This window comes from Loxodonta africana, chromosome 4 (genome assembly GCF_030014295.1).
Source record: "Loxodonta africana isolate mLoxAfr1 chromosome 4, mLoxAfr1.hap2, whole genome shotgun sequence".
Classification (NCBI taxonomy): domain Eukaryota; kingdom Metazoa; phylum Chordata; class Mammalia; order Proboscidea; family Elephantidae; genus Loxodonta; species Loxodonta africana.
Genome location: NC_087345.1, coordinates 144,129,677 through 144,150,196, shown reverse-complemented (window position 1 = coordinate 144,150,196; position 20,520 = coordinate 144,129,677). Strand labels below are relative to the sequence as shown.

At 40.2% G+C, this 20,520-nt stretch overlaps 1 protein-coding gene and 1 pseudogene across 8 annotated transcripts in view; one reads left to right on the top strand and one right to left on the bottom strand.

The window, feature by feature from the left end:
* TASOR2 (transcription activation suppressor family member 2) overlaps positions 1-3,901 on the bottom strand; it is a 77,835-nt gene extending 73,934 nt beyond the window's left edge. For 7 of the 8 annotated variants that reach the window (XM_064284822.1, XM_010590765.3, XM_023548953.2 and 4 more), the window contains exon 1: positions 3,193-3,901. In XM_064284822.1, the coding sequence (XP_064140892.1) occupies positions 3,193-3,253 (61 nt within the window). In that variant the 5' untranslated portion in view covers positions 3,254-3,901. The remainder of the gene's footprint in view (positions 1-3,192) is intronic. The other variant, XM_023548952.2, reaches the window with a different exon arrangement.
* A 155-nt stretch (positions 3,902-4,056) lies between these two features.
* On the top strand, positions 4,057-11,064 carry LOC111750839 (eukaryotic translation initiation factor 4E1-like; annotated as a pseudogene).
* Positions 11,065-20,520: the final 9,456 nt, after the last annotated feature.

Here is a 20,520-nt window from a genome sequence, read left to right as displayed (position 1 = left end):
AGTATACAGCTGAGTAGGCAGGATTTTCTTCACATACTTCAACCAAAACAACATATTACAAAAGACTGAATGCAGAAACAGACATGAGCCACTGGTCTAAAATAGTAAAATTTGCAAAAATGTAAAACAATGCCACTCTCCTAAGTTTTTTTTGTTTGGGAAAAGAGTTAATTTTCATTGAAATGTTATCTATGTTAAGATGCAATAGGTTTGTTGTTATTATTTTTAAATGTACCGATATATATTTTTAGACGGCACTGGGTTTTTGGGTAATATATATTTTAAATATTTATCATTTTTAATATCTACTATGGTTTTAAAAGTGTAAAAGACTCCTGAGACCATAAAGTTTCTGAATTACCGAATTACACGCTTCAACATGGATTAATTTCAGAAACATAATGTTGATCAAAAGCAACCCACAAATACACGATATGATTCTAAATAAAGCTCAAAAACAGGCAAATGTAAACAATGTGTTGGTTAAAGTCACACATATAGCTGATAAAAGTATAAAGAAAAGCAAGACAATAATTAAGATAAAATCCAAGATGACCAAAGCAATAGCGGTGGGAAATGCTTTGTTTCAAGAGGCACACAAAGGGCTTCTAAAGAACTTGTGATGTTTGACTCGACAGAACTGGGTGACTGGGTTTTACTAAGTAGGATACACAGATTTTTTTTTTTTTTTTTAAACTGGGCATCTCAATGGCGTATTTCACAACAAAAATTCTAAGACAAAAAACAGGTAGAGATACACCTATTCCCCAGAAAGAAAAACTCCAAAGGACCTCTCTTCTCAAATTAATCTGCAAATTCAATGCGATCACAAACTATACCCTAATGAAATTTTCTATAGACTGTTTTGTAAAAACATGACTCTAAATTTCATCTGCAAGAGAAAATGGAAAAGGAAAACCCACAACTTTTTTAAAAACAAAGTACCAAAATATATTATAAAGCTACAATAATTAAAACAGTATGGTAATACCTAAATGAGTCAGAGAAGTATGTTCAGAATGCAATAAAAAATGAGCAAAGGGTATGAAGCAGCAGAATGTTCAACTTTCTTATTCACCAAGGATCATATAAAATTTAAATGAGATAGTCTTTTCAGTTACAAAATTGACAAAATATAAAAATACATATATTGTTAACATACAGTGCTGGCTAGCAGGGAGACAGAAACACACCTTTTTGAGAGAGTGAATATAAAACGGTACAATCATCTGAGGGAAATTCAAAAGCATATTATCCCACATTCTCATAAGAAATCAATTCTACAGAAATAGAAAATACAACCTTTCAAACACTGTCTTTTTCTTAAAATAATTGTGGACAAACATATTTTCACTTTTTATTTCTTCTCTGGCCTGTCTTAGCTTTGTTACAAACCTGGTGGGCAGGGTTACAGCCAGCTTCACATCCTGTAATATTAAATACCACGATCCTCCCCTTTTTCCATTTTAATCCTTCTGGAACACCATGGGCCCTCAGGTCACTAAATGGTAAACCACAATAACGTTATATACTTGGTACAGTATTTTTCAAAAAGTTTACCATTCTAATTTTATCTTACAGGGAGAATTAAGAAGGGTAAGAAAAGCTTACCTAAATCTACAGATTACAAATAAAGTGGTGATTAAGAGAAATCTGAGGACTTTTAAAATATCTTCCTCAAATTATGAGGTTAATATGCCACGTTTTCCCACAAAATGCTGTTTAGTGCCACCTTCAGACAAAATGCTGAGTTGCACAGGCCAACATTATGACATTCCTTGTGCATTACCCAATTTTTTTGTTTAATAATCTTCCATGCAGATAGACCTCTTTCTTTTACATCTACTGAAAAAATAGGTCAAGCACTGCCCTGAAGTCTCTTCAGAAAGAAACCTGAGCACCAGACTTTCACAAAGACCCTGTAGGTGCAGAGTGTGATCAATATCACCGAAAAATACAAGTAGAAATTGAATTGGTGAAAGTTTTGCTGTGTATGCTCTAAAAAAAAAAAAGAAACCGTATAAAATTACTTTCCAGCGAGTCCAAACTAAGTGAGTAATATCTGCCAACTATTTAAAACACAGCCATAACACCCATGAGGATGAAGCTGTCCTCTGACGAGTAACTCAAAACAAATGCTTCAACTGTTCTACGCTTTTGCTCTCAAAACCGTGAAGAACGACGAATATTGAAGCCCTATAAACCGGTTGCCATCAAGTCGATTGCGACTCAAAGCGACCCTTCAGGACAGAGAAAGGCTGTGTCCCACGGGTTTCCAAAGCTATGATCTTTATGGAGAACCCTAGTGGCCCAACGGTTCAGAGCTTGGCTGCTAACCAAAAGGCTGGCAGTTCGAATCCATCTGCCACTCCTTGGAAACCCTATGGGGCAGTTCTAGTCTGCCCTATAGGAGTGCCATAGGACCCCAACAGGTTTGGTCTAGTTGCTTTTTTAATCTTTAGGAAAGCCCACTGCCACATCTTTCTGCAGCGGCTGGTGGATTCGAACTCCCGACCTCTCCGTTAGCAGCGGAGCGCTTTAACCACTGCACCACGAGGGTTCCTTGAAGCCCTATACGAACTAGTAAAATGGTGACTTCCTAGAAACAATTTAGATCTACGTTTGCAGCGCTGAGAATGCCGACAGGTTGCAAAAGACCGAGTTATTCAAAAAGGAGAGATGATTCCAGAAAAACAGCAACCCCTCTCACTCCAGCTCAGGGCTTCAACCGATTCCTTCCGGTTGGGCTGGCAGCTGAGAATCTGCCTTTCCACCCGATACACTGAATCACAATCTACATTTTAACAAGACACCCACGTAATTCTTATGCATGATAAATTGAGAACCACTGGACCATACATAAAAATAATTTGGGGGATCTTGTTCAAAGATAGATTGTGATTCAGTACATCTGGGGTGGAAATGCAAATTCTTAGCAGGGGGTCCAAACAGAGCAGCTGGCTAGAAGCCCTGGGGCAAACATGCATCAACGCGTTCATCAGTCATCCAAGAAAAACATGCAAAACCAATCATAATTTTAAAAAGTGTAACAGCAAAGCCACCAACAGCAACTACAAAAGTCCCAAGCAGCTATATCATGCATTCAGCCTTAGAAGACTGGAGCTTTGCCTTCCTTCCAATCGTCTACACAGGCGCACAAAACAGCGCGCCCCAAAACCGATGAAGTTTTACCTGTACTTTGTGCTGCCGCCGCCCCTGAAGACTTCAGAGAATTGTTCGATTTCTTTCCCATGCTTTTAGATTTTGTCTGCTCCTTTCACACATGTGCTTCCTTTCTCTCGGTCCCTCCTGGCCAAATGTAACACATATAACATATATTTTCGAATTATATTTTTTTAAGTGACGTCTTTCTTCCTCTTTGTAATAAAAACCTCCAGTAGCTTCTGTATATTCCCCTTCTCCTGAATTTCCAATAGGCGATCTCAACCCCAAGTTTTCAAAAGCTCTCCAAAATTCTACCTCAAAAGAACCCAAGCCTATTCACGTTGCAGCTCGCCTGCAATACAGCCAATCTTTTCTCTCTGTCGTTCTGCCAAGAGCGCGGGGAGGAGATGACTACGAGTAAAAGCGGGGACGACTTAGGAGAGTGGGAAGCCCCGAGTCCCGGTTTCGGCGGCGGCGCCTGAGCCACTGTGTGTCGCTCTCGAATCGACGCCGCTCTAAGGTGCTCAAAGGACGGAGGAATGGTGGGTCAAGGACGAGACTCGAAGCCGTCAGGTCCCCCGCGCTTTTCAGCAAAGCCTCCAATTCTTCCCCGAAAAGGCCATAGAAAAGCAAGAACCCCGTGACGCTACACGGCCTGAGGTAACATGTCGACTTTCTTACACACGATCGCAAGCAACCGGAAGTAAAACCTCGCGGCCGAAGGAAAATGAGAAAAATAAAAGAGAAAGTGAAAACTGAACTATAACATCATCCTTAGAGGTAGGAACGAATCACAGAGCAGATACCGAAGCGCAGGCGCGGGTCGCGTTCGGCGTACACGCGGCACTTGCCTCTTCCCTCTGCGCAGGCGCGAGGGGCTAGCGGGGCCCAATGATTGGCTTTGCTGGCTGGCGCACCGCCAGATGCAGCAGGCGCGGGCGGGAAGACCCTGTACGCGTCTTGTGGAGTGCTTACGCGGGCTATCGGTGGCGCTGGTTTTTACCACAGACGTGGGTCTTGGCTCCTTTAAGGGTCTCCCAGCGCAACTGCCGCGACGCTTGTTTTTTTCCTTGCCAAAATGTGTTAATTCCCAAATATCATCCTTGTTTCAATTTAATAGGTGTTGAACACATGTAACATTTGTGGATGTGCTAGTTCCCTAGGAAAACGCCTCTAGAAGGTTATGATCTATACAGAGAGAACTAAGATGACCATAACCCAAACCAAACCAAACTTGTTGAGTTGGTTCCAACTCATAGGGACCCTACAGGACAGAGTAGAACAGCCCCATAGGGTTTCCAAGAAGCTGCTGGTAGATTGGAACAGTGGACCTTTTGGTTTAGCAGCTGCAGGTCGCTATAGCTCTTAACCACTGTACCACCAGAGCTCAAGATGACCATAAACCAAAACCAAAAACTAAACCCAGTGCCATCTAGTCAATTCCGACTCATAGCAACCATCTAGGACAGAGTAGAACTGCCTCATGGAGTTTCCAAGGAGTGCGTGGTGGATTTGAACTGCTAACCTTCGGTTGGCAGCTGTAGCACTTAGCCACTATGCCACCAGGGTTTCCAAAATGACCCTACCAAATCAAAACCAAACCCAGTGCTGTCCAGTCAATTCCGACTCATAGCAACCCTATAGGACAGAGTAGAACTGCCCCATAGAGTTTCCATTGAGCGCCTGGGGGATTGGAACTGCCGACCCTTTGGTTAGCAGCCCTAGCACTTAACCACTACACCACCAGGGTTTCCAAGATGACCATAAATAACATTAACTCAGCTCTCTCCTTATCTGTGATAAATACCAATGAGAAGTATAAAGTGCTACAGATACCCTGAGCCAGGCACTGTGCGGTGCAATGGAAATACGAAGAGATTCATTCAGTTGAAGCCGTGTGCCAGGTTATTGTCTTAGGCACCAGGATTACATATGAGGACAAGATCGACAAGGTCCTTGCGTGTAAGGGAACTTACTCTAGAGCTGAAGGCCAAGCAGGTAAACAGCAACAAAATATAATTTCAGATAAGGATATGTTCTATGAAAACAAACTGGAAATGCTGGAGAATGGGGGCAGAAGCTGGAGGCCAGGGACAGAAGAGGCAGAGCTGAATAAGGTACATTTGAAGTCAAACAAAAAAAAATTTTTTTTTTGAAGTCAAACCTGAATGACACAAACTGGATCAACCTGTCCTTGGAAGATCTGGTCGCTATGAGTTGGAATCGACTTGGGCAGTGGGTTTGGTTTTGGAAGATCTGGAGGAAGAGCTTGACAAGTGGAAGGTAAAGGAAGTGCAAAGGCCCTGAGAAGTGAAGTTAAGCATGCTCAAGAACTGAAGAGGTCTGGCTGGAGAAGCAGGGAATAAACCATAAAATAAAAAAAGTGCACAAAATCAGAATGTACAGTTTATCACAAAGCAAACATTCATGAAAACACCACCTCAGTCAAGAAATAGAGCATGCTAGTATCCCAAAGTCTCCCGTTTTCTCTCAATCACTACCCCCTTCTCTACCACTAAAGATAACCGCTATTCTAACTTCCATGATAATCTTTTTTATTTTTCTTTACAGAGTTGCCATTGAAGTATGCATCCCTAAACTTTCATAGTTTAATTTTGCTTGTGTTTTGAATTTTATATGAATTGCTTTGTGTCTGATTACTTTGGAGAAATACTATATGAGATTCATCATGTTTTGTGTGTTTTTTCATTTTCATTGCAATATAAGTAGGTGTGGATATAGCACATTTTATTTTTTTTTATTGTGTTCTAGGTGAAAGTTTACAACTCACATTAGTTTCTTATACAAAAATTTATGCACACATTGTTATGTGACCCTAGTTGCTATTCCTATACTGTGACAGCACACTCTTCCACCTCAGATTTACCATGCCCATTCAACCAGCTCCTATCACTTTCTGCCATCTCATCTCACCTCCGTAGCACTTTTTTTTAATCCACCGTACGGTTCATCAACATCTGGATTGTTCCTAGTCTTGGCTATTAAGAATAATGCTGCTATTGAACCAGGTGGTCATGAGAAGGTCATTAACCGTTAACCATCCCATAATAGTTGTTTTTCAGAAAGCCTACTCTTGCTACATTTTTGCTACAGCACTTCAACCTGATTGGTCGAATCCCCAGGTCTCTTCTCTTTTCCTAGTGCGAGGCTGAGGCCCAGGCGTATTATGAATTCGCTGGCTATGTGACCTTCCAGAGGTGACAGTAGCAAGCAAATCACCATTTTAGGACCACACAACAAGAATTAGGCATCCGACACTTGCGGACTTCATGTGCATCTTCCTATCGCAAGACTGAAGATCCTCCCCTTGCTGTCCATGCATATGTATGTCACTCCCTATAAAAGGTGCAAATCTACCCTAGTTGGGGGAGCTGGCAGCCTTAGGTCACAAGACCCTGCCTGTCTCCCAGTTTGCAAACTGCGAATAAATCTTTCTGTCCTTCCAACTCTGCATCTGGCTGGCTTTAATTCTCTTGTCTGCTTGACAAGAACCTATTTATTAGTTCATGACTTCACTATGAATGTACTTACTTCTCTTCTGGTGCACATGTATACTCATTTTTGTTTGGTGTATACCTAGGAGTAGAAGGCAGGCACGCTGGGTATAATAGCTGGGGGTTTTATTTGAGTACATATTTATTCCTGTCCCCCTCTGTGGTGCAATCCTTTGAGTGGCTTTTTGCCTTGATTCTTTGGCAAAAGAGTTTGGGAGATTTTCCCCTAAACCCTCAGAAATTGTTATTTTTGCCCTAGTTCTTTAGAGAAACAGCCTGGGGGAAAGGAGTGCTACTCCCAGGTTGTTGATTACCCCAGAGGGTTTGTTACTTTTGTTCAGGGGATTCCCCAGGTTGATTGACACTTCCTGGGTAAGCTGTAAACAACTTAATGCTTTGAGACTTTTATCTGGTAATTAACAAGACCTGAGTTGATTGACATCTCATGGGTGACTGACGTTTGGTTGAATTCTGGTCTGGTGAGGGAGGCCCTGCCTTGTAACTAAGGGGGAGTGGGATATACGAACAGCTAAAATAGGGAAGTTTTAGCAGCCGCCTAGTTGAGAAAGAGATGTTGGGTAAGTGCTGGGCTGGTAGAGAAGCAGAACCACAGGGGAGCTAAATGATCCTGAAGCTGCTACATTGGCTGTGAGCTAAGCCAGTTAGTAGCAGAGAGGGCTGATGCAGGAGAGGCCTAATGTGAGAGAGCAGCTATGAGAGCTGAGCAAGCTGCTATACTGGCTGTGAGCTGGCCCAGTTAGCTGCCTAATGGCAGAGAGGAATAGTGGAGAGCTGCTGCTGGGACAGAGGCTGAAAGTAGAATCCCAAAGTGGGAGAAAGGAAAAGAGGAGGAAAAGGAGAAGGCAGCAGTGGGGGTGTTGGTAGAAGAGGAGAAGGGGGCTCTGAATTCCTCCACAGCTTTGCTCCCTCTGAGGAGTAAGGCCCATGATGAAGGCCCCATGGAGGCAGTGGAGGTGGAGCTGGAATTGCACCCCCTGCAGAACAGGTAGGCTCTGTGGCTCTTTAAGAATGACTTCAGCCAGGTCTTGCATCTGGTCACCAAGTTTGACACTGTGGAGGACTTTTGGGAGACGTACAGTCACATCCAGCTGGCCAGTAAACTCTACTGGTTGCAACTACACTCTGTTCAAGGATGGCATCCATCCCATGTGGATTAAGCATCAGGATTAAGCAGGGTGGCCACTTGCTGGTCAGCCTCGCCAAGCACCAGTGCCACAGCGAGCTGGACCTTCTCTGGAGACACTGTTGTGTCTGATACGGGAGAGCTTTGAGGAACATAGAAGGAGGCATGTGGGGCTGTCGTCAACATTTGCACCAAAGGGCACAAGATTACTGTGTGGACACGGGAGGTGAAGAGCCAGGCCAGCGTGCTGCCACCAAGAGCACCAGGAACAAGTTTGCAGTGTATAGGGGTCTTGGGAACACTCACATTTCAATTTCACGACCAGAGCCTGTGTGTGTGTGTGTGTGTGTGTGTGTGTGTGTGTGTACATGATGGGGGGAGGGCAGCTTACACAGCTGCTCCTTGACATGACTTGGGGGGCAAACAGCTGGTTCTTCCTGTGTCCTGGAGTGAATATGAACACTTCTTAATATGATTGGGGGCTAGGCATGAGGCTAGCTCTGTGGGGGAGGGCCCAGCATTACCTGGAGCCAGAGCCGGGGGGAAGAGATTGAGGGAACTTCTAGGTTTCCTTTTTTCATCTGGGGGTAGGGTATTAGCTGGGCCAATTAGTGGTAGAGAAGTCAACAGCAGAGAGCCTGACAGTGGGGAGCCCAATGGCCAAAAGCCCAACAGCAGAGAGGCCTGCACAGCAGAGAGGGCAGCTACTGGCAGAGAAGCTGAGTTATGGCACATGCCTGGCAGAGAAGGCAGTTGCCTGGCAGAGAAGGCGGCTGCCTGGCAGAGAAGGCGGCTGCCTGGCAGAGAAGCTGCATCCACTGATCACAGGAGGAGGGCAATGGTGTTAGACAAGAACGGTGCTGGACAAGAACACGTTAAGTGTACCAGAATATGCATAGTAAGAGTACCAGAAAGTGAGGAGAGAAGGGAGAAGAAAAATATTCTAAGAAATAATGGCTAAGAACTTCCTAAACTTACTGAAAAACAATAAATTACATATCCAGGAAACACAATGATCTCCAAGTAGGGTAACTGCAAAGAGATCTACAAACATACACATCGTAGTAAAAATGCTAAAGTTAAAAAACAAGGAGAAAATCTTGAAAGCAGCAAGAGAAAAATGTCTGCGTCTTCTGTAAAGAAGTTTATCAATTTTATTGATCTTCTCAAAGAACCAGCTTTTGGTTTCACTGATTTTCTGTCTTCTGTCTCATTTATTTCTGTATTTCCCTTTATTTTCTTCCTTCTCTTTTTTTCTAATTAAGGTAGAAATTTAAAACATTGATATGAGAACTTCTTTTCTAATAAAAGCCTCAAATTTTATATATTATTCTTGAAATGCTGCTTTAGATACAGTCCACCAATTTTAATATGTTGTGTTTTATTTTCAGTCAGTTCAAAGCATGTGCTAATGTCCTTTCTGATTTTTTCTTTGACACCTGGATTATTTAAAATTATGTTGTTTACTTTTAAATACTTGAGTATTTTCTAGATAACACTCTTGTTGATTATTGATTCCATTTTGGTCAGAGAACATACTTTTTATTATTCTAATCCTTGTAAATTTGTTGGGAGTAGTTTTATGGCCCAGAATAAGGTCTATCTTAGTGAATGTGTGTACTGGAAAAGAATGTCCATTTTGCTGTTGTTCTCCTGAGTATTATATAAATGTTAATTAGGTTAAGTTGATTGATAAAGTTGTTCAATTCTTCTATATCATTACTGGTTTTCTGTCTGTGTGTTCTATCAATTAGTAAGAGAAGTGCTGAAATCTCCAGCTAGGATTGTGGATTTGACTAATTCTCCTTTCTGCTGTATTAATTTTTACTACGTGTATTTTTAAATTCTGTTGCTAGGTGCATACAGATTTAATGCTGGCGAATTGATTTGATGAATTGGTTATTATGAAATATCACTCTGTCTATGATAATATTTATTGTTCTGAAGTCTATGTGGTATACTGTAGCCCCTCCAGCTTTATTTTATTATTTGCATTGTCTATTTTCCCCATCATTTTAGTTTTAGCCTATCCATATCTTTACAGTTAAAGTGGGTTTCTTTTAGAGAGCATATAGTCAGGTCTTGCTTTTTTTAACTTAATTTGGTAATTTCAGATTTTTAGTTGGAGTATTTAGACAATTTATCCTTAATGTAATTATCAATATGGTTAGGTTTAATTTATCTATTACTATTTGTTTTGTATTTTCCCCTTCTATTCTTTGATTCCTTTTTAATTTTTTTTTTGTCTTTTTTTAATTGAATTTAGTGTTTTATTTAATGATACTATTATGTATCCACCATTAACTTATTGGACACGCTGGTAGCGTTGCTATGAGTCAGAATCAACTTGATGGCAACGGGTTTGGTTTTTTTTTTTGGTTTCCATGGTGTGGTGGTTTACAGCTACAGCTGCTAACCAAAAGGTTGGCAGTTCAAACCCACCAGGCGCTCCTTTGAAACTCTATGGGGCAGTTCTAATCTGTCCTATAGGGTTGCTACGAGTCAGAATTGACTCGATGGCAGCAGGTATATTGACTTATTAAGGAGCCATAGTGGTGAAATGGTTAAGCAGGAGAAAGACCCGGTTATCTGCTCATGTAAAGACTACAGCCTTGAAAACCCTATGGGGAAGTTCTACTCTGTCACACGGTCTTGCTATGAGGTCTTGCTATGAGTTGGAATCAACTCGGCGGCACCTAACAACAACGTTGGCTTATTAGGTCCCCAGGTGGTGCAAATGGTTTTCGCTTGACTCCTGTCTTAGTCATCTAATGCTGCTATAACAGAAATACCAGAAGTGGATGGCTTTAACAAAGAGAAGTTTATTCTCTCGCAGTCCAGTAGGCTAAAAGTCTGGATTCAGGGCGCCGGCTCCAGGCGAAGGCTTTCTCTGTCGGCTCTGGAGGAAGGTCCTTTTTATCAGCCTTTTCTTGGTCCGGGAACATCTCAGTGTAGGAACCTCAGGTCCAAGGGACACACTCTGTTCCTGGCACTGCTTTCTTGGTGGTATGAGTTTCCCAAATCTCTCTGCTCACTTCTCTGTTTTATATTTCAAAGAGACTGCCTTAAGACACAATCTAATCTTGTATATCTCATCAACATAGCTGCCACTAATCCATCTCATTTCATCATAATGATAGGTTTTACAACACATAGAGAAATCACATAAAATGGTGAATAATCACACAATACTGGGACTCACAGCCCAGCTAAGTTGACAGATATTTTGGGGGGACACAATTCAATCCATGACAACTCCTAACCTAAAGGGTGGCAGTTCAAACCCACCCAGTGGTACCATGGAAGAAAGGGCCTGCCAGTCTGCTTCCATTAAGATTAAAGCCAACAAACCCTATTGTCTTAGTCATCTAGTGCTATTATAATAGAAATACAAGTGGATGGCTTCAACAAACAGAAGTTTATCCTCTCACAGTATAGGAGGCTAGAAGTCTGAATTTGGGGCATTAGCTCCTGGGGAACGTTTTGTCTCTCGTTGACTCTGGAGGAAGGTCTTTGTCATCAGTCTTCTCCTGGTCCAGGAGCTTCTCAGTGCAGGAACCCCTGGTCCAAAGGATGCACTATTCTCCTGGCTCTTGTTTCTTGGTGGTTTGAGGTTTCCCCGTCTCTGCTCATTTCTCTATTTTATATTTCATAAGAGATTGACTTAAGACACAACCTAATCTTGTAGATTGAGTCCTGCCTCATTAATATAACTGCCTCTAATCCTTCCTCACTAGCATCACAGAGGTAGCATTTATAACACATAGGGAAATCATATCAGATGAGAAAATAGTAGACAATTACACAATACTGGAATCATGGCCCAGCTAAGTTGACACACATTTTGGGGGGACACAATTCAATTCATGACAGCTATGGAGCAGTTCTGCTCTGTAACACATGGGGTCATAATGGGGTCGCCATGAGTCAGAATTGACTCAACGGCAACTAATAACAACAATAACTTTGGCTTATTAGCTGTTCCTCTGTTTTTTTTATTTAGTGGATGCTGTATTTCTGGGTATGGTTTACATGATTTATTTTTAACTTATCACAGTCAAATTCGAAATTATACCATTTCATGTATAATTTAAGAACCTTACAATAGAATTCTTCCTTTTCCCCCTTCCTGGTTTTTGTGCACGTGGTAGGGTAGGTTCTGAGGAGGATCAGCAGTCCTTTGCAAAGCAATTACCTCAGGTGGGGAAACTTTTGAGTTGAAAGGAGGAGTTTCTAATAATTATGCTGGGACAAGAGGCTTAAACCAGAATTCTCTCAGGTAAACCTTAGCTATGTGTGTTTTCAACTTTACTAGGTTTTGTCAAATTGGTTATAATGGAAATTAAACTACTATTAAATAATGATCAGGTCAAGGATGAGATCTGGTGGTGCAGTGGTTAAAGCACTCATCTGATAACTGAGAGGTTGGTGGTTCTATCCCACCAGTTACTCCATGGGAGAAAGATGTGGCAGTCTGCTTCCATAAAGATTTACAGCCTTGGAAATCCTATGGGGCAGTTCTACTCTGTCCTTTTGGGTTGCTACAAGTTGGAATTGACTTGATGACAGTGGATTTAGTTTAGTTTGGGTTATCAGGTCAAGGAAGAAATCAAGAGTGAAATTAAAAAATACCTGGTGATAAATGAAAATGAAAACATATCATACCAAAACTCAGGGAATGCAGTGAAGGCAGTCCTCAGAGAAAAATTTGTAGCAATAAATGTCTACATTAAAGAGAAGAAAAATTTCAAATAAATAGTCTAACTCTACAGCTTGAAGAACTAGAAAGGAAAGGAGAGCAAACTAAACTTAAAGCTACTAGAAGAAAAGAAATAAGATCAGAGCAGAAATAAATGAAATACAGAACAGGAAAACAGTAGAGAAAATCAACAAATTCAGAAGCTGGTTCTTTGAAAAGATGAGTAAAATTGACAAACCACTTGCTAGGCTGACAAAGAAAGATGCAAATAACCAAAATAAGAAAGGAAAGGTAAAACATTACAAATGACCCAACTGAAGTAAAAAGGATCATATCAGAATACTATGAACAACTGTACTCCAACAAAATTTATAACTGATTAAATGGATAAATTCCTAGAGACACATAACCTACCTAAACTGATTCAAAAGGAAGTAGAAAACCTCAACAGACCATAACAAGTGAAGAGATTGAATCAGTAATAAAAAGCCTTCCAACAAAGAAAAGTCCAGGACAGATGGCTTTGCTGGGGAATTCTATTGTACATTTAGAGAACTGACACCAATCCTATTTAAACTCTTCCCAAAAATACAGGAAGAAAGAATACTTCCTAATTCTTTCTACCAAGCCAGCATTATTCTGGCACCAAAACGAAAGACACCACAATATCCATTATGAATATAGATGCCAAAATTTTCAACAAAATACTAGCAAACAGAATCCAACAGCATATTAAAAGAATTATACATCATGATCAGGTTGGATTTATTCCAGGAATGTGAAGTTGGCTGAACATTAGAAAACCAGTCAATGTAATACACCACATTAATTGAACAATGGAAAAGAAACAGATGATCATCTCAATTGATGCAAAAAAAAGGCATCCGATAGAATTCAGCACCTTTTTTTTTTTTTTATTGTCCTTTAAGGGAACGTTTACAAACTAAGTCAGTCTCTCATACAAAAACTTGTATACAACTTGCTGTATACTCCTAGTTGCTCTCCCTCTAATGAGACAGCACACTCCTTCCCTCCACTCTCTCTTTTCATGTCCATTCGGCCAGCTTCTGCCCCCCTCTGCCCTCTCATCTCTTCTCCAAACAGGAGCTGCCCATACAGTCTCATATGTCTACCTGATCCAAAGAGCTCACCCTTCACCAGTATCATTTTTTATCCCATAGTCCAGTCCAATCCCTGTCTGAAGAGTTGGCTTTGGGGATGGTTCCTGTCTTGGGCTAACAGAAGGTCTGGGGATCATGACCTCTGGGGTCCTTCTAGTCTCAGTCAGACCATTAAGTCTGGTCTTTTTACAAGAATTTAGGGTCTGCAAGATAAAAAAAAATTTTTTTTTTTTTTTTTATCCCACTGCTCTCCGGCTCCCTCAGAGGTTCTCTGTTGTGTTCCCTGTCAGGGCAGTCATTGGTCATAGCCAGGCACCATATAGTTTTTCTGGTCTTACGCTGATGTAGTCTCTGCTTTATATGACCCTTTCTTTCTCTTTGGTCAGCACCCTTTCTAGATAAAAACTCTTTAACAAGATAAGAATAAAAGGAAAGTTACACAACATGATTAAGGGCATTTATGAAAAAGCAACTGCCAACATTATACTCAATGGAGAAAGATTGAGAACTTTCCCCTTGAAAACGGGAACGAGACAAGGATGCTCACTCTCACCACTCCTATTCAATATTGCACTCAAAGTCCTAGTCAGAGCAATAAGGCAAGAAAAAGAATTAAAAGGTATTAGAATTACCCCTACTTGCAGATGACATGATCTTATATATAACAAAACCCAGTGCCGCCGAGTCGATTCTGACTCATAGCAACCCTATAGGACAGAGTAGAACTGCCTTGTAGAGTTTCCAAGGAGCGCCTGGCAGATTTGAACTGCCAACCTTATATATAGAAAATCCAAAATAATCTACAAAAAAGCTTCTAGAACTCATAGAGGGAATTTAGAGAAGTTGCAGGATAGAAGGTCAACACACAAAAATCAGCTGGGTTTCTATGCCCCAGCAATTAGAAATCTGAAAAGGAATATTAAGAAAACAACTCCATTTATAATAACATCTAAGATAATTAAATACCTAGGAATAAATTTAGCCAGGGATGTGAAAGATGTATATAATGAAACTGATAAAACACTCCTGAAAGAGACTAAAGAAGACCTAAAGAGATGGAAAAGACATTGTGTGCTCATGGATTGGAAAACTTAATATAGTTGAGATGTCAATACTACTCAAAGCTCTCTGTAGATACACCGCAATACCAATTAAAAGCAACAGCATTTTTTACACAAAAGGAAATATTAATGCTCAATTTTATATGGAAAGATAAGAGACCCTGAATAGCCAAAGTAATTTTGAAGAACAACAAAGTAAGAGCTTCATTCTTCCTGACTTCAAAACATATTACACAGCTTGGTACTGTTTTAACAATAGATACATAGACCAATAGAATAGAATTGAAAATCCAGAAATAAATTCAAACATCTATTGTCAATTGATTTTCAACATTCAGCCAAATCCATTCAATAGGGAAGGAACAGTCTCTTTAACAAATGGTACTGGTACAATTCAATTTTCACATGCAGGAAAATGAAACAAGATCCATACCTCACACCATACACAAAAACTAATTCAAAATGGACCAAGGACCCAACTGTTAAATCTAAAACCATAAAGTTCTTGGAAAAAAATATAGAAGCAAAGCTATGGTACCTAATTTTTTTCAATAATATATTATTAAACACAACAACAAATACACTGGCAACAGAAAACAAAATAGATAACTGGGACCTCATAAAAGTTAAATACTTATGTTCCTCAAAAGATTGTATTAAAAGAATCAAGAGACAACCTACAGACTGGGAAAAATACGTGAGAATGATATAACCAATAAGTGTCTAACATCTAAATACATAGAAAGCTTCTATAACTTAACAACAAAAAGACAAATAACTCAATCAAAAGCTGGGCAAAGGACATGAACAGGCACTTTGCCAAAGAGGATATTCAAATGGCCAAAGGACACATGAAAAGATGCTCAACATAATTAGCCATCAGAGCTGTGGAAATCAAAACCATGATGAGAAACCTTTTCACTCCCGTTAGGATGGTTAAGATTAAAAAAAAACCAACCAATGAACCAACCAAATAAACAAAAAATAGCAAGTGTTAGAGGGGATGTGGAAAAATTGAAACCCTCATCCATTGCTGGTGGGAAAGCAAAATTGGACAGCCATTGTGGAAAACAGTTTGACAGTTCCTAAAAAAAAAAAAAAAAACTAGAGGTAGAGTTGCCATATGACTCAGTAATTCCATTCCTAGGTATATACCCTAGGGATCTAAAAGCAGTGACATGAACAGGTATATGAACACCTATGTTCATTGCAGCAGTATTCACTTCACCAAAAAGATGGAAACAACCTAAGTGCCCATCAGTGGATGAAAGGATAAGTAAAATGTGGTACATACATACAATGGAATACTACTCAGTGATAAAGAGAAATGAATTTCTGAAATATTCTGGAACACGGACGAACCTGAAAGACATTATGTTGAGCAAAATAAGTCAATCAAGAAAATAAAAAATATTTTATGTTCTCAATTTTCTGAAATGTCCACCACCATCCACTGCTGTCCAGTTGGTTGTGACTCATGGCAACCCTATAGAAACCCTAAGAAACCCTATAGAAACCCAAAGCTGTAAATCTTCATGGAAGTAGACTGCCACATCTTTCTCTCACGAAGTGGCCTGTGCGTTTGAACCACCAACCTTTCGGTTCGCAGCTGAGCTCTTTAACCACTGTGCCATCAGGGCTCCTTTATGAAGTGACATGAACAGGTAAATATACAGAAACTAATGTTCATTAGATTGATTTCTTGATTTCTTGACTGCTGCTTCCATGGCTGTTGATTGTGGATCCAAGTAAAATGAAATCCTTGACAACTTCAATCTTTTCTCCGTTTATCATGATGTTGCTCATTGGTCCAGTTGTGAGGATTTTTGTTTTCTTTATGTTGAGGTGTAATCCATACTGAAGGCTGTGGTATTTGATCTTCATTAGTATGTGCTTCAAGTCCTCTTCACTTTCAGCAAGCAAGGTTGTGTCATCTGCATAATGCAGGTTGTTAATGAGTCTTCCTCTAATCCTGATGCCCCATTCTTCTTCATATAGTCCAGCTTCTCGTATTATCTGTTCAGCATACAGATTGAATAGGTATGGTGAGAGAATACAACCCTGATGCACACCTTTCCTGACTTTAAACCAATCAGCATCCCCTTGTTCTGTCTGAACAACTGCCTCTTGATCTATGTAAAGGTTCCTCATGAGCACAATTAAGTGTTCTGGAATTCCCATTCTTCGCAGTATTATACATAGTTTGTTATGATCCACACAGTCGATTGCCTTTGCATAATCAATAAAACACAGGTAAACATCCTTCTGGTATTTTCTGCTTTCAGCCAGGATCCATCTGACATCAGCAATGATATCCCTGGCTCCATGTCCTCTTCTGAAACCGGCCTGAATTTCTGGCAGTTCCCTGTCGATATACTGCTGCACTCGTTTTTCAATGATCTTCAGCAAAATTTTGCTTGTGTGTGATATTAATGATATTGTTCTATAATTTCCACATTCGGTTGGATCACCTTTCTTGGGAATAGGCATAAATATGGATCTCTTCCAATCAGTTGGCCAGGAAGCTGTCTTCCACATTTCTCGGCATAAACAAGTGAGCACTTCCAGCGCTGCACCTGTTTGTTGAAACATCTCAATTGATATTCCATCAATTCCTGGAGCCTTGTTTTTTGCCAATGCCTTCAGAGCAGCTTGGACTTCTTCCTTCAATACCATCGGTTCCTGATCATATGCCACCTCTTAAAATGGTTGAATATCGACTAATTCTTTTTGGTATAATGACTCTGTGTATTCCTTCCAACTTCTTTTGATGCTTCCCGTGTCGTTTAATATTTTCCCCATGGAATCCTTCACTATTGCAACTCAAAGCTTGAATTTTTCTTCAGTTCTTTCAGCTTGAGAAACGCCGAGTGTATTCTTCCCTTTTGGTTTTCCATCTCCAGCTCTTTGCACATGTTATTATAATACTTTACTTTGCATTGGGCAAATCTGCTTCAAAGGACCTCTTCAAAGTGTTGAAGAGAAAAGATGTCACCCTGAAGACTAAGGTGTGCCATGGTATTTTCAATCACATCATATGCATGTGAAAGCTGGACACTGAATAAGGAAGACCAAAGAAGAGTTGATGCCTTTAAATTGTGGTGTTGGTGAAGAATATTGAACATACCACGGACTGCCAAAAGAACGAACAAATCTGTCTCAGAAGAAGTATGGCCAGAATGCTCCTTAGAGGCAAGGATGGCGAGACTGTGTCTTACATACTTTGGACATGTTGTCAGCAGGGAACAGTCTCTGGAGAAGGACATCATGCTTGGCAGAGTACAGGGTCAGTGGAAAAGAGGAAGACCCTCAATGAGGTGGATTGACACAGTGGCGGCAACAATGAGCTCAAGCATAACAACGATTGTAAGAATGGCTCAGGACCGGGCAGTGTTTCATTCTGTTGTGCATAGGGCTGCTATGAGTCGGAACCGACTCGACGGCACCTAACAACAACCATGTTCATTAGTGATTACCAGGGATGGGGAGGGGGAAGGGAATTCACTTTCTAGATAGTAGACACTTGTTGTTTTTGTTCATGGGAAAGGTAACACCAAATGAGGGTGAAGCATACACAGCTTGATGAAGGTAAATGATGTCATTAAAATGTATACAAGAAAAAAGGACCTGTTGGTAATTGCTACGGCATATATAATTTTGAAAACAACAGCAAAAGCAACCAGAAATTGTATGTGTGGGTATATATGTATGCATGTAGGTATATAAGTGTATACCAAAAACCAAGCACACTGCCATCGCGTCAATTCCAACTCATAATGACCCTACAGGGCAGAGTAAAACTGTCTCATAGGGTGTCCAAGGCTGTAAATCTTTATGAAAGTAGACTGCCACATCTTTCTCCCACAGAATGGCTGGTGGGTTTTAACCACCAACCTTTCAGTTAGCAGCCCAGCACTTTAACCACTGCATCACTAGGGCTCCTTATATATGTGTTTAGGTATGTATATATATAAAAAATAGGTGTATACATATATATGTATATGCATCTATATGACTGTAGGCATATATATTCACATATATAATAAAGCACAGATGGGGCACAGTTATGGATACTTTTTAGACATAACCAAACAACTCGAGGGATTGGTTTTCTGGATTTGAAGAATTAAAGCATGGTTTTGTGGAACATCTCCGTCAATTGGCATAATATAGTTCATAAAGTTATGTTTTGCATCCTAGTTTGGTGAGTAATATATGGGGTCTTAACAGCTTGTGAATGGCCATGCTTGTCTGGAGCAAGAAAAAAGGAAATCAAAGACAAAGAAGAAACTACCCTACAAGAAAAATAGTCTACACGAATCATGGTCTCATATACCCTGAAACCAGAAGAACTACTGACCATTCAAATCAGGGCCACAATAGATGGACCCTGATAGAAAGGAAGAAAAAAGTGGAACTGAGCCTCAAGTTTCTAAAAAACAAAACAAAAACAGACTTACCGGCACACTGACCAATGGAACAGAATCGAGAACCCAGATGTAAATCCATCCGCCTACAGTCACCTGATCTTGGACAAAGGCCCAAAGTCCATTAAATGAGAAGACAGTTTTTTAACAGTGTTGGCAAAACTGGATCGCCATCTGTTAAAAAAAAAGAAACAGGACCCACACCCCACACCATACACAAAAACTAATTCAAAATGGATTAAATGCCTAAATATCAAACCAAAAACAATAAAGATCATGGAAGAAAAAACAAGGTCAATGCTAGGGGTCCAAACATACGGCATAAATAGGATACAAACCATAACTAGCAATATACAAATACCAGAAGATAAACTAGATAACTGGGATCTTCTAAAAATTAAACACTTACGCTCATCAAAAGACTTCAGTAAAAGAGTAAGAAAGAGAGTCTACAGACTGGGAAAACATTTTTGGCTATGACATATCTGACAGAGGTATAACCTTTCTAAAATCTATAAGAAAATTCAACACCTTTGCAACAAAAAGACAAATAATCTATTTAAAAAATGGACAAAGGAAATGAACAGACACTTCACCAAAGAAAACATTCAGGCAGCTAACAGACACATGAAGAAATGCTCGAGATCACTAGCCATTACAGAAATGCAAATCAAAAGTACAATGCGATACTATCTCACCCCGATATTACTGGCACTAATCAAAAAAACAGAAAATAACAAATGTGGGAGAGGTTTTGGGGGGATTGGAACTCTTACGCACTGCTGGTGGAAATGTAAAATGGTATAGCCACTTCAGAAAATGGTATGGCGCTTCCTTAAAAAATTAGAAATACCATATTTCTAGGAATCCCACTCCTAGGAATATATCCTAGAAAAATAAGAGCTGTCATGCAAATAAACATATGCACACCCATGTTCGCTGCAACATTATTCACAACAGCAAAAAGGTGGAAACAACCTAAGTGCCCATCAACAGAAGAATGGATAAACAAACTATGGTACATACACACATTGGAATACTACACAACGGTAAAGAACAATGATGAATCTGCAAAGCATCTCATGACACGAATGAATCTGGAGGGCATTATGCTGAGCGAAATAAGTCAATCACAAAAGGCAAATATTGTATGAGACTCCTATTATAAAAACCCAAAAAAGGTTTCACACAGAAAGAAACAATCTTTGATGGTTACAAGGAAGGGGAGAGGGAAAAACACTAACTAGATAACAGATAAGTGGTAACTTTGGTGAAGGGTAAGTCAGTAAACAACACTAGGGAAGTCAGGACAACTTGACTAAGGCAAAGTCGTAGAAGCTTCACAGACATAACCAAACTCCCTGAGGGACCGAGTTACTGGGCTGAGG